Source organism: Megascapheus bottae, chromosome 2, assembly GCF_031878675.1.
Source record: "Megascapheus bottae isolate mThoBot1 chromosome 2, mThoBot2.hap1, whole genome shotgun sequence".
In the NCBI taxonomy this organism is placed as follows: Eukaryota; Metazoa; Chordata; class Mammalia; order Rodentia; family Geomyidae; genus Megascapheus; species Megascapheus bottae.
Genome location: NC_143510.1, coordinates 67997275 through 68011174, shown reverse-complemented (window position 1 = coordinate 68011174; position 13900 = coordinate 67997275). Strand labels below are relative to the sequence as shown.

General features: G+C 32.5%; 1 protein-coding gene across 3 annotated transcripts in view; it reads left to right on the top strand.

Annotated features, from left to right (window-relative positions):
* The window catches only part of Ppp1r12a (protein phosphatase 1 regulatory subunit 12A), a 96251-nt gene extending 84032 nt beyond the window's left edge, over positions 1-12219 (top strand). For 2 of the 3 annotated variants that reach the window (XM_090328304.1, XM_090328302.1), the window contains 4 exons: positions 1521-1625; positions 4084-4131; positions 7161-7211; positions 9790-12219. In XM_090328304.1, coding sequence (XP_090184430.1) covers positions 1521-1625; positions 4084-4131; positions 7161-7211; positions 9790-9876 — 291 coding nt within the window. In that variant the 3' untranslated portion in view covers positions 9877-12219. Of the gene's footprint in view, positions 1-1520; positions 1626-4083; positions 4132-6443; positions 6475-7160; positions 7212-9789 lie in introns of all 3 variants that reach the window. The other variant, XM_090328303.1, reaches the window with a different exon arrangement.
* Positions 12220-13900: the final 1681 nt, after the last annotated feature.

Genomic DNA, 13900 nt, shown 5'->3' with positions numbered 1-13900 from the left:
GTTCAAACCCAGGAAAGAATAGTCATTGTGAGACTCTTATCTCCAATTAACCACTCAAAACTGGAAATAGCACTGTGGCTCAATGTGGTAAAATGCTAACCTTCCTGAGCAAAAGAGCTCAGGGACAGCACTCAGGCCCTGAGTTCAGTTTCCACAACCAACAATAAAGTGTACAGCTGTAACAAAACAATAAAAAAAATGGAACAGGTGAATGTATTTCCTAAGGAAATAAAATTTTATCCAAGAACAGAAAGATAATTAGTTAATTGTTAAGTGGTAGAAATGAGAGAGATTTGTGTTCTGGATTATGCAGAAGTCTGATGATAGAAGGATGCATCACATACTGAAATCATTAAATTTTCATGTATAAGTTAAAACCAAATTCCAAGAAGGCTATTCAAGGGTTTTTAATGGGTAGACGATAGCAAAACAGTTGGCATATGAAAATTTGGGGATTTTTCGTTTTAAGTATTTTTTGTTCCTGTGTTTAAAAAAAAAAACTGATTTGGAAGAGAACAGATAAGCAGTTCTGTTAGTGCATTATAGAGAGAGGAGATTATAGCCAGAATAATCATGGAAGTACTAGAAGTTGAAGTGGAAAAGAAGCTAGATTCAAAGTGTTAACTGGAAGAGAACAAGAATCATTAAAAAGGAAAATGTCTTATCCTGGATTTGAACTACACCAAAAAATACTTTTCTGTCTTTTATTGCTATATGGAATACAAGTAAAATTTAAAATAACTCCATTTATAGTAGTAGAAAAGCACATAGACTCCAAAATAAAGATTACAGTGTTTTTTTTTCAGCTACACTTGTTATGTAGATATAGTCCCTATTTAAAGTGAGATCACTAAATCCTTTTTCTTTTCTAAAATTTTTTTGGCCAGTCCTGGAGCTTGAACTCAAAGCTAGAGCTGTATACCTTTGAGCCACAGCACCACTTCTAGCTTTTTCTGTGTATGTGGTACTGAGGAATCGAACCCAGACCTTCGTGCATGCTAATCAAGCACTCTACCACTAGGCCATTTTCCTGGCTCCACGAAATCTTTTTTAGAAGAATTTAAAAAGTCAAAATTTTCTTCTAGGGGCTCGGAGTTTGGCCTAGTGGTAAGAGTACTTGCCTAGCATGCACGAAGACCCAGGTTCGATTCCTCAGTCCCACATACACAGAAAAAAGGCAGAAGTGGTTCTGTGGCTCAACTGGTAGAGCTCTGGCCTTGGGAAAGCCCACGAATAGTGCCTAGGCCCTGAGTCTGAGCCCAGGACTGGCAAAAAAAAAAAAAAAAAAATCTTCTACATTTTACATACCAGAATTATTTTATAAAATTTATAGATGTTGATTTCATTTTCTATAATTAACTACATTTACAACACAAAGCAACCACAAAGACTTAAAGTATTTTAATGTGTCCTTTCTAGGTACCTACGTTAGTCTTTCTGTCTTAATATTATAAGTAAAATAAGTTCTTAAAAATAAGAGGACAGAAAAGTAATTTATTATTTTCTCCTAATTTTTAAAGCTTTATGAACAAATTCTAGCTGAAAATGAAAAGCTAAAGGCACAGCTACATGATACAAATATGGAACTAACAGATCTTAAATTGCAATTGGAAAAGGCCACTCAGGTTTGTACTTTTCTCTGTTACTTTCAAGATAATAGTTGTATTTCATTGTAAAATATCACATTGAAATTTTCTGAAATAAGACAAGTTTGGTTATTGAAGGTAGCTTCTTAGTAAAATAATAATAACAAACCAATACCATGTAGTTTATGGATAACTTTATCCACTTATTTTTACAAGTTAAATATATAGGAGTATGACATTATGGTTAAGAGTCAGTTTTTTTTAATTTGTGACACATATGTTGTGATACATGTGGTATCTAAATTCTTACTTCCATCATACCAATTGGACCAAAACAAGCATTTATAGAGGATCACTCATAGTCGTAATTTTTTGTTGTTGTTGTGCTGAGAGTTAAACTCTGGCCCTTTACTTCTGAGCTGTACCTGCTGCCCACAAAATTTATTTACAACAATTTTTGTGTTATGAATATTTCCTGTTGTTGAGGTAAAAACACTTGATGTAAGTATAGTTCTGGAAGAAGGTAATTGTTATCTTTTTTCAGAACTTCCCATGACACGCCAAGAGAAGACACTTAGATAACAAATTCTTTCCCAAGGTCTTAGTTCTGGGAATAAGCACATCTCATCTTTAAAAAAAAAAAAAAACAACAACTTTGTGATCAAACTTGGAATTTGCTACATAATTTAAACTTGGAAGTTTTACAGGGTCTATTTATATGGTAAAGACTCTAAGCAGTATTGTAATTTTTTTTAAAAAAATACAAACTTAATTTAATTTTAACATGATACTTCCAAGCATAAGCACAGTTCTTGCCCCTTATTACAAGAATCCAGCTTTGTAGCAGAATCTAAAATAGCATTCAGTTCTGAGACTGGTACCACATACTTCTTTCATCCAATCTTCTTTGGTTCAGCAAGGTAAAATTTACTTCTTCAGGATGTATCATCAGCCAGAAATCTGGCAGGGAGGTAGGCAATGCAGGCAGGCTGTTGCCTATTTATTCATAACACAGCAGGCCCTGCCCCTCTGCTCAGATTGGTAGAGCTGTGGTTTACAACCGGCTAGTTTGAACGACTAAGATGTGTTTACAGAAGGTGACATTAAAATACTTGGAAATACGATTAACAGCTTACAGGGAATATACCCATATCCTTTGCTGTTGGTTAATTAATCTTAAGTGTATCTTTTAGGTTGTGTCTTAATTCTATCTTGGAATAGCCAGTCCTTTATCTTAACCATTTTTTTATGATAGCTAAAATAAGCATGCTCTACCACTTGATACCTACCCCACCCCTTTTAATTTGGTTTTTCAAGTGGGGTATTCAGCTAAATTTTCCCACACTGGCCTCAAACTGATATTCCATTCTCCATTTCTTAAGTAGCTGGAATTACAAATGTATTTCATCGTATATGTCTTAAAATTTGAAATGAAGAAATTCTGGGAGGAAAAAAAGTATCAAAAATTAGCATGGGGCCGGGCACGTTGGCTCATGCCTATAATCCTAACTACTCAGGAGGCTGAGATCTGAGGATCAAGGTTCAAAGCCACAAAAGGACCTGAGACTCTTATCTCCAGTTAACCTCTAGAAAATGGGAAGTGGGGCTTGACTCAAGAGTAGTACAGTAACCTTGAGCTGAAGAGCTCAGGGACAGTGCCTAGACCAGAGTTCAAGCCTCATGAGCCACAAAAAAAAAAAAAATAGCTTGAAAGCCGGGTGCCAATGCCTCTCATATCTGTAAACAATTACTCAGGCAGCTCAGATTTGAGTCAGCCTGGGCAGAACAGTCCATGAAACACTATCCCCAGTTATAGCTCAAGTGGTAGAACACAAGAAAGCCTTGAACACAAAAGCTCAAGCCCCAGCATCAGCAAATACTGCTACACTACTGATGATGATGATGATGATGATGATGATGATAAAAACTTAGCTTTAAGTTCTGAATTGGCACTGTGGCTCAGGGGCTAGGGCTGTAGCCATGAGCTCAGGGACAGCGTCCCATGACTGACCAAAAAAAAAAAAGAAAGAAATAGTTTCTAAGTTACCATATTAGAATCATAGCTGTATCTTTATGGTAGTAAGATTGCTGTTTAGCATTCCAAGAAGCCCTGGGTTTGATCACAAAACACAATTATCACATTAAACAGTGAATTTGTGCTTAACTAATAATGAAATGTGTTTTCAACATGTATTTTGTCCTTCATAGTACAAAAGGGATTTCTTAAAATTGGCAAATAACACTTTCGGTTAATTAAATAGATTATTTAGCAAATTTGTTTTTGAAAGATACGTTGTTTGATGAATTCATTCCCAGATATTTGACCAATTTTGATATTAATCATTTCAATCATATTCTCTTTTATTCAAACCTATTTTGTCACTTGAATATGTATTATACCACCTGAACGTTTTACATTTTTATTTCTTTTAATATCCACTAAAGAAAGGTATGTCCCCTATCTTCATTGCACTTATATCCCTTTTTATAATTGCAGAGACAAGAGAGATTTGCTGATAGGTCACTATTGGAAATGGAAAAAAGGGTAAGCATTCCATTTTATTAAATAAGTTGTTTTTTTGTATAAGCAGTGGTGGGTTTCATTTATTCTGTTTTTATAGATGACAGTTTTAATTAGTCTAATTTATCTCTCTAGATAGGAAATGTATTTCTGTATTCTTTTAAAGAATTTTTTAAATTATGTGTACTGAAATTATGTGTATGGTATAGTGATATTTAACCTTATTGTTTTCTATAAATGCATGTATAAAACATTTTAATCATGTGTACATTTACTTCAATTCTCAAAATTTAAATACTGCCAGTCATCTGTGTGTGTGAGTGGGTGCTGGATCTGGGGCTTGAATTCAGGACCTGGGCATAGGCTTATACTACTTGAGCCACAGCTGTGCTTTTTAGAGCTTTGAATCATGATTCTCTGATCTCAGCCCACTGGGTAGCTAGGATTGTAGATATGAACCAGCAACTTCCATTCTTGAAAGTAAAAATTTTAAATTTAGGAGATACAAAGATCATGGTTCAATAAAAAGAAAAAGTCATAGGAACAGTAGTCAGGCCTGGAGTTTAAGCCCCAGGACCAGCACACAACAAAAAGGAAAAGTGCCTGTAGACTGTCTGCAGGTCTGCAGCGCACTTCATCAGTGACTAAATTTGCAGAGATTCAGTCAAAGCAAAAATTGTATATTGATTGCTGTGATAACAAGGTCAAAAATAATAATTAGAACCAGGTAACAATGAAAACATTTTTTCTGTTTCAGTTTGAAAATTACCAGTTAGCCTTTTTCGCAAAAAATAAATGACAAACAAGTACACATTTTAAAATCATTTGTTAATGTCTGTCATTTACTAAATTATATCTTGAAAACACTATCCTCATGATCAAAATATGACAGAATGTTTTAAAGTTAAGTTTTACCAATCTTTTTTTTTTTTTTTTTTTTTTACTGATATAGCTACTTGTGTACATACCTATAATCCTTGTCTTCAAAGATTGCATCAGAGGGAGAGCCTCAGCTATATTGTAGAGCTGAAACTATACCTATACTGTGCTACATAGCAAAACTGTTATCTGAAAAAGGAAGGAAAAAAATGCTATAACTAGTAAATACAAAATCATTTAAGTTTTAAATACATTTGGTTGTTATTATGTATTATTTATATTACCATATAGTTTTATCTTATATAATCTTGCAAATTTTGATAATTTGTGCAGAAATGATAAAATGAATTCTCTTTACTCATTAATTGTTGATAAGACAAAATACACTTAATCAAAATATTTATATTTGTTACACAATTATACTTGAAGAATATTTACTATTTATTAGGAAAGTAGTATATTGTAATCACAAAAAATTAACCCTAGCATAAGGATCAACTATATTATCTTTATTTTTATCTTTATTAATCTTATCAAACAGAGATAATTGATACTTTGGTATCCATCCTTGTGATTCACTGGTTAAAATTCTCACATTTTCACCTCACCTCCTTTTTCTGCTTGTCAGATGCAGGTAAATTACAAAGTAGCCAATCTACTCTCACTTTAACAAACATTGATACTTGTAGAACTGCTAACATGTATTCAGCATTTTGTGAATATCAGATAAATACTGGGCTGAGTGATTTGTATGTATTTTCTCTTAACCATATTTTTTTATGTAATACACTTACCTAACACAGGTAATGGCCTGCGGTTTTGTAACTGTCAGTTTATTTGAGCCTATAGAATCAAGCGATTGGGAACAGAATTCTCTTCTTACTCTACTACTAAGTTAAAAATCTTGCAAGTGACTAATAAAATTGAGACTTAGGGAAATTTTCCCTCAAAAATTCTTATTTTTGATGTTTCAAAGGATCATATGCTAGTTTTTTTGAAAAAATATAATGGGCTTATATGAAATATTCATGTGTTATTTATCTAGGAGAAATGTCCTTATAGAGAAAGTAAATTTTTGACTTGAAATGTTGAACCATGTGAATTTTAGATTCTATATAGTACTTGTATAAGATGATGAGTAGAACTCTATCCTTTCCTTAAAAATAGAGAAGGGGGGAAAACAAGATGAGGGGTACAGGTGGCGGGGAGGGAAATGGGGACCAAGACATGAGAAAAAAGGTATCAATGTATGTGAATTAATGCACCTTCTATCTGGCGAATATAATGTAACCCTTCTATTAATTACAATAAAAAATATATGAAAAAAATTAACAGATATTTACATTTACAGTAAATGAACTTCATTACTAAATACCAACATGAATTATTAATATGAGAATGTCTTGGGAAAAATTTCAGTGTCATTAAACTAAATGTGAATGGTTTGTATCTGAAAGGTGACCGGCAAGAGTCAGTATCTTCTGGGCGGTATGACCTAACCAGTTTTACAGTTCATCAATTACTGCTGCTTGCTTTTGGCATAACACCATAGAATGCTTATTTTATAAAGGAAATAAAACAGTACACTGCAATAATACATTGTATGTTGGCTTTGCCTGTCACTCTGAAATGAGTTAAATGCTGGAGTTGCTACTTCATTAGATCACCGCATTAATGCTACACACAGTATCAACCTATATACAAAACTGTAAAAGCAAGTGGATAAAAGCCAGTAAACATTGTGGTTAGAGGACAAAGTGGTGAGATTTGCAAAGTACACATATCCTAGGCATGTTTGCTTTGCTTTTCTGCTTCTATCACAGTAGTATAATTGCATCTTTGTGTGGTTTTTTTCTCTCTTATACAGTTTTCAGTCTTGGATACTAGTTTACTTTATGCCTACACTTTATATGACAAAAAATGATTAAACACATTATGTAGCATCTCAACAGAAATTTAGAACTTTAAAAAAAAGAGTTCATGAAAAGTGATAAAAATAAATACCTTCCTATTCTCTCATTTTGGAAAGCTCCTTCACATCACTGGCATCACATTTGTTTCTATACACTGCTCCTGATTTTATCATTAAATCTAAAGTGTCACTATTTCACAATATAGAGAAAAAATTGAAATTGAAATAATTATATCATTAATGGTACCTTAAATTGATCTAGGAACGAAGAGCTCTAGAAAGAAGAATATCTGAAATGGAAGAAGAGCTCAAAGTAAGTAAATCATGTGAGAAATTGTACTGCTTATGGATTTAAATGTTATAATACAGTTATAAGTGTTATTTATATTAATTTTTCCAAGAGCTAATTATCCAATTAGTGAGTCATTTATATCTTTTGCTTCTTTTTCTTTCTAAATCCAGGTTGTAGTAGGCTAGAAGAGGACTTTTAACCCAAATCATTTTGATAATATAATACTTTTGATATTCGGGTATATGAAAATTAGATAATAAAATGAAGGGTTTTATGGAGTTTCTGATTTCTATGTATACTTTCATATTTCTTTAAAAATAAATTATATGGGTGCGGAATTTGGCCTAATAGTAAGAGTGCCTAGTATGCCTGAAGACCCTACACATATATAGAAAGAAAAAATAAATAAATAAGTCATATAAGGAGATAAAAAAAATTATTCTGTGTAAATAGAAGACACTAGAATGGGGACAAAGATGTATTTTATGAAACTCATTCTTTGTGGAAATATTTGTTTTGAATGTTGACTACTCTGCAGGGGGAAAAAAAAATCTCAACTAATTCATGACCTGTTACATCATTGCCCTAAATAAATTGTGCTCATAAGATATAGTATAGCATTTAAAGTTCAAGATTGAGGGGCCGGGAGTTTGGCCTAGTGGTTAAAGTGCTTGCCTAGCATGCATGAAGACCCGGGTTCGATTCCTTGGTACCACATACATAGAAAAAAGCCGGAAGTGGTGCTGAGGCTCAAGTGGTAGAGCTCTAGCCTTGAGAAAGTCCAAGGACATTGCTCAGGCCCTGGGCTCAAGCCCAGGACTGGCAAAAAAAAAAAAAAAAAAAAAAAAAAAAAAAAGTCTTAAAGTTCAAGATTGAAATGTTCCATTGGATTATTTTATTTGTTAGACCACTATTACTGTGTGGCTTTGAAAAGTAGAGGCAAGTCTTTTGGCTTTTACTTGCTTTTATATTCAATTTGAAATGGAATTTTAGTAATACAATGTTTCTAAATCTTTTGAAATGATCCTTTTAATTCATTACCTTGTAATTCTTTATTTTCTGACCATACTTTTTCCATTTTCTTATTTTTTTTATTTTTATGTCTTTATGTTCTGATTCCTACAGAACCTGCACCAAATAAAGCAGATTCAAAGTCTGAGAGAGTTAAATGAAAGACTGCTGACTGAGAATAGGGCCTTGACAAGAGTGGTAGCCAAGCTGTCAGGGTTCTGTAGGCAACTGCATTCTGTGAGCCTGTAAATTATAGTTTCATCATTTCTTCTTGGTAGAGCCAGGCAGGTGTTTTCATATTAGCGTGTTTTTGTAAAAGCACATTTTTACAAATTAATACCATTGTGTCTGAAGCTTTATCATATGACTAATTATGCATGGCTTCTCTGAATTTTTTTAAAGTATCACTAATTACATATTACAACTTATAGTGTAAAATTAGGGAAAGATTAGGAACTTAAAGACTTGTCTGAATTTTATGTGCACTTTGGTGCTGAAAATGTTTTAAGGATTAAAATATGTCCAATATCCTTTAATAGAAAGTGGAGCACAAAAAATGTAGCATGTACTTAATATGTAATTAACATTTTTAAAATAAAATTAAGTCTTACCATCTCTTTGAAAATAACATTTTCATTTAGAACCATCTGAAGTTATATTCATTTAGTTCTTTGTTCCAAATATTTTAATATGTAAGTTTGAGTTTAGTGCATTTTACATTGAAACATTCCAAACATAATTAATTAGCTCCATATTAAAAAAAAAAAAAAACTTCCTTCAGACTTTGCTTAAGGTAGTTGTTCAAGAAGAAGTTTTAGCTTATGGCAAATATGACTTCATGTCTCACATATAAACTTATCCATTTATTCAACCTGGCAGAGCTGAACCATAAATGGAATAGTTTATATAATTATTCTTAGTAGAAAATTAATCTGTGGTGTTTTCATTCCCTTCAATTTGTCGTAAAATTAAATTACATTGTTTTAAAGATAGGAAGGTGTGTTTTCTATTTGCTTCGAATACTTGCTTTGTGCATGTTTTCTTGAATACATGTTTACTGTAATTTCATTTATAGTATTGTGATAAGAATTATTTTTAATAAGCACATGTCTCAAACAGACATTGTACTAAGCACTTTAAGCTTAAGAGATTTTAATAGTTAAAAACTTTATGTCTAACTCCCTCAAAACTTTCCTTGACTGTTTTACTTGTGGAACAACAATGTTACAGTTTTATCTAGCATAAATAAAAAGGCTTTAGTTTAGGAACTTTCAAAGGAATTAACTTTAAGGGCCTATTCTAACAAAAACAGCCTTCATTTTCTTGGCTGCACTAATACAGTATGCTTGTTAGTCAAAATCAAGTGACATCTAGCATTTCAGTAGATAACTTTGATAGAATAAATATTTCATTCCATTACTTTTAAAACTAATTAGCTTCATTTTTTCTTCATGATACTTGTTTTAGAAATTAGAAATATATATAACTGACAAAGCTTGAACATTTGTGATGATAATATAACATTTGTTAGGAATGTTTTATCTTTCTCTTGAAACAGAACTTTTGTTCTTCTGTTTTCCTCACGTAGATGTTACCAGACCTAAAAGCAGACAACCAGAGGCTAAAGGATGAAAATGGGGCCTTGATCAGAGTTATAAGCAAACTTTCCAAGTAGCGTTCAAAAACAAAAACAAAGACAGAGCAGCAGGAATTGCACATACTAGTTACCCAGTGGACCATAATTTGCAGTCGCTGGACATCTGAGAAGAATCCTTGGAGACTGTCATTTTCAGATATCCTGCCAAATGCCCTCTTATCTAGGACTTTTGTTTTGTTTAATTTCTGGGAGTTTTGTTTTGTTTTTTGTTATCAAGACCATTGTTTCGTGTAAATGCAGCTGCTGAGATTTTTTTTTTAATGACTGAGAAAACTTGTTTACAGCTCCAGCATATAAGGAAAGTGTTCAAGGCCAGGTATGCCTCCGATATTTAACCAGGAAGCCTTAGTTGTACATAGATACTTTTGTGTCAACAGAAACTTTGAGCTCTCACAGAAGACAGTCAACATTTTTTGATGTGCCACAGTTTCCAGTTTTTCAATATTTAATTTTTTTTTACATCTAAGTTTGGGTTTGTAATTTTTCTTTCTAACTCTTCATGTGGCAGAGTTGTCTATGTATTCACAGCTTTCTCACTTAACTGAAAACAAAAGAAAAAAAAAGCCTTCCTCTTCTGAGGGTAATTGTTGTGTATTATGCTAATGTACTGTCTCCCACCTAAACCTGAATTGCTTGGTGGAACATTTGCTTTCACTGTTTGTGCAATATGCATTTATTTCTTATATGAATGCTTTAAAGTCAGTTGTGATTAGATCTTTTTAAGACCTGTTTTCTGCCTTCCTTGGTCACCTTTTGTTTTGTTGTGTTTTTTTTTTTTCAATTGTAGTATAAGATGTTAGATTCTGTAACTTTCACATTCATTTTTAGCAGGTACTGAGTGATGCTGTATATATAAATAAGTGTATTGTTTTTTGATTTTTTTGACCACCACATGGCATGCTTGACTATTTTCTTATTTCAAATGTCTGTTAATGCAAAGTAGGCTACTCCATGATAATGTTGAAAACAGTTGGCTAACAATATAATACAACTTTAAAAGTTACACATTATGTGGAGACCTATCTTTACAAAATTTTCTACTGTAAAGTACTTGTACTTTTGTTTTTATCTGATAGTATTCAAACATAATTAAAGTTGCATAAGATAATTGCTTCACATTTCACATACCTATATTTATCTGAGTGCTGTCTAAAACTGTTGTGCTAGCCAAAGTAATACTATGAAATCATTTGCAGACCTAACCCGTGAGTTAATGTTAAACGCACTGTTATTGCCATGTGAAGAGGCTTTGACTTTGATACCACCATCATGTTCAGACCATTTTATACATTTCAATGGCCTTTTTATAAATGAGAAGAAGAAAAAAGCAAAACCAAGTATATAGCGAAGATGGCTTTTATTTGGACAAATAGCTTTTATATTTTCATTAAACCATGCAAAAAAAATACTACATCTTCTTGGCACTGTCTCCTTAACCACTGAACAGTTCCGCCATTTGAATAAATTGTACATTGTAAAGCTTATAGTAGCTAATTGTATTATTGAGTGCATTGTATACTTTATTAAATGTGAATTTGTACCCCTTCATTTTAAAAGGTCATTGTGTCCTACTGCCTATTTTAGATTATTTTAGGGTTGGGGAAGGGTGTTTTGGTAAGCAGGATTTCAGTCCTCTTTCTTGATTGGTTTTATGAAGATACAAGGTTATGCTCTTACTACCAAGCTCAGGATTCTTGATTTTAAAGGTACAAGGATAGTTGTGAGGAGTCTATGTTTGGTTATATTTGAACTGTGTGAATGGTGGGTCTGAATATGGAGAGTTCCATGGTCTCATGTGGAGGTAAAATATACAGATAATTGATCAGTTTGAGTGACTGCAACATGTTCTGGTTGCACAACAGTAAGGCATGCTGTGGTTTATATTTGTGAAGTTTGGATGCCTGTGAAGAATGATTAAATACATGTTTCTAATATTTTAGTGTTTTGTATTTAGGTTATTTATTCTTTGTATCTAAAACAGCTACTGTGCTATATTGATTTTATTGGTAGTATTGAGCAGACCTTGTTTCTGCATGAAACTAGTTGCAAAACCCACTATTTTGGAAATAAAAATGTATTTTGACATATACAAATAAAATGAATAAAACTATTTTAATGTGTGAACTTTTAATGAAGACATTGAAATTTTGTTCTGAGATATTTAAAATCTGCATGGTTATTTTTTTCACTAATTACTTGGATACCAATTTAAATAACTTTTGAAATTGTAATATTGTAATAATTTGCACAACATTGTACATGCAGTCTGTAAATGCAATCTTAATTGCCATATTTATGCAATCTGTGTGCCAGTTTGGACAAATGTTTATATATTTTACATAAAACTGTCTGTATGCAGTATCTGAGAACTAGTTTTTTATGTTAAGTGGTAAAATATATACATATATATATATGTGTGTGTATGTAACAGCGAGTCTCAGTATAGTAACTCAAGATTTCATTCCCATAAAAGTTTTGTGGTTTTTAAAAATTAAACATTCTTTTCTCTTAGCTACATGCCTAGATCTAGAAATTCATGTGAGAATAATATTCCACTAAAATAAATTTAACATTAGGTCATTCTCCAACTTAGATCTGACCAGGGTTCAATATACCTGTTAGTAGCTAATATTTTTAATTTGGTGGTAGGGGATTTGAACTCAAGTCCCTGTGTTTGCTAGCATGCATTCTGTCACCTAAGCTACACCTCCAGTCCTTTGGCTTTATTTATTTTTCATATATAGTCTCTTGCTTTTGCTCCAGGAAACCTTAAGATGTAATCCTGCTGTGTAGCTGGAACTGTAGACATGTACTAGCTTGCCAAGAAGGTTTTCTGAGATATAAGGTGTGCTATTTTGAAATAAGGTGTGCTGAGCTTGGTTCTTCCCTGAGTGGGACTGGAATCTTCCCATCTCCACCTGCCACATAGCTGCTATTACAGGCATCCACAACACACCTTTTTAATTTTCTATTTTGACATGTGATAGAGCAATAGTGATGACCTATACTGTCTGTATTTAAATTTTTTAGTGAATTCTGTCCTTTACTGTGTACTTTGAATAGCTTGCCTATTCATGTTCACAGGATTATCACTATTACTTTTACTTGTCTACATTGTAACCAAAAAAAAGGCATTTAATATGCAGATGCTTGAAAATTAAGTAAAAGCAGCTTTAGAACTGTCTCTTGAGTATTAATATTAAAAATAAATATTTGCTAATCCATCAGGCTGCTTTATGTTTTTTCCCTTTATTTTAGGCCTTGCTTAGCTGAGACAATTGTGACTCGTACCAACTCATTATGGCATGAAGAAAATATCCAGAAGGCCAAATTCTTCTAAACTAAGGTCTCTGTTTCCCAAAGACCTTAATAGTTTTGCAGGTTTTCTTTTGCTTGGTTATTGTAAGAAGAATACAGAGAATGCTTCGTTAATGGCTATTAAACTATCCATTGGCCCTGACTTGCTAATGAACACCTTTATTGCAAAGCCGAAAGTTGTCTGGTGTAGTCTTTTCTGTGTAGTCGCTGAATGTGCTAGTTCAAAAGAATCATTTATGTATATACTTGGAAATTATTGGGTTGGAGTTTAGGATGATGTGTGATTGATTTCCTAAACACTTCTTACTATTTCATGTGTTTCTCAATATGAAATCCATTTCTTTGCTTTTTATTTGGAAAATTCTTCTATAGTTAATTACTATATAACGCACAATGTTCTTTTTCTTTAATTAGGTGACACAGAATATCATTTTGATGGTCCATGCCAACAAAATAAACAGATTACAGGTTACAAAGCACTGACTAAAAATAGAAATATCTATTTTTAGATATTAGATATATTTTAGGTATATTTTAGAACCCAACTGTAAGATTCTATAATGTAATGACAAATGATGAGCTCTGCATTACTGCCATAACTTGCAGTTTTCATTAAAGATTTCTAATGTTTATTAGAAATAAATAGCTCCTTTGAGCCACGCAACCTCAAAACATGACTAAAATTTCAGAAAATGTCTTAATGATAGACTTAACCAGGTTTTAT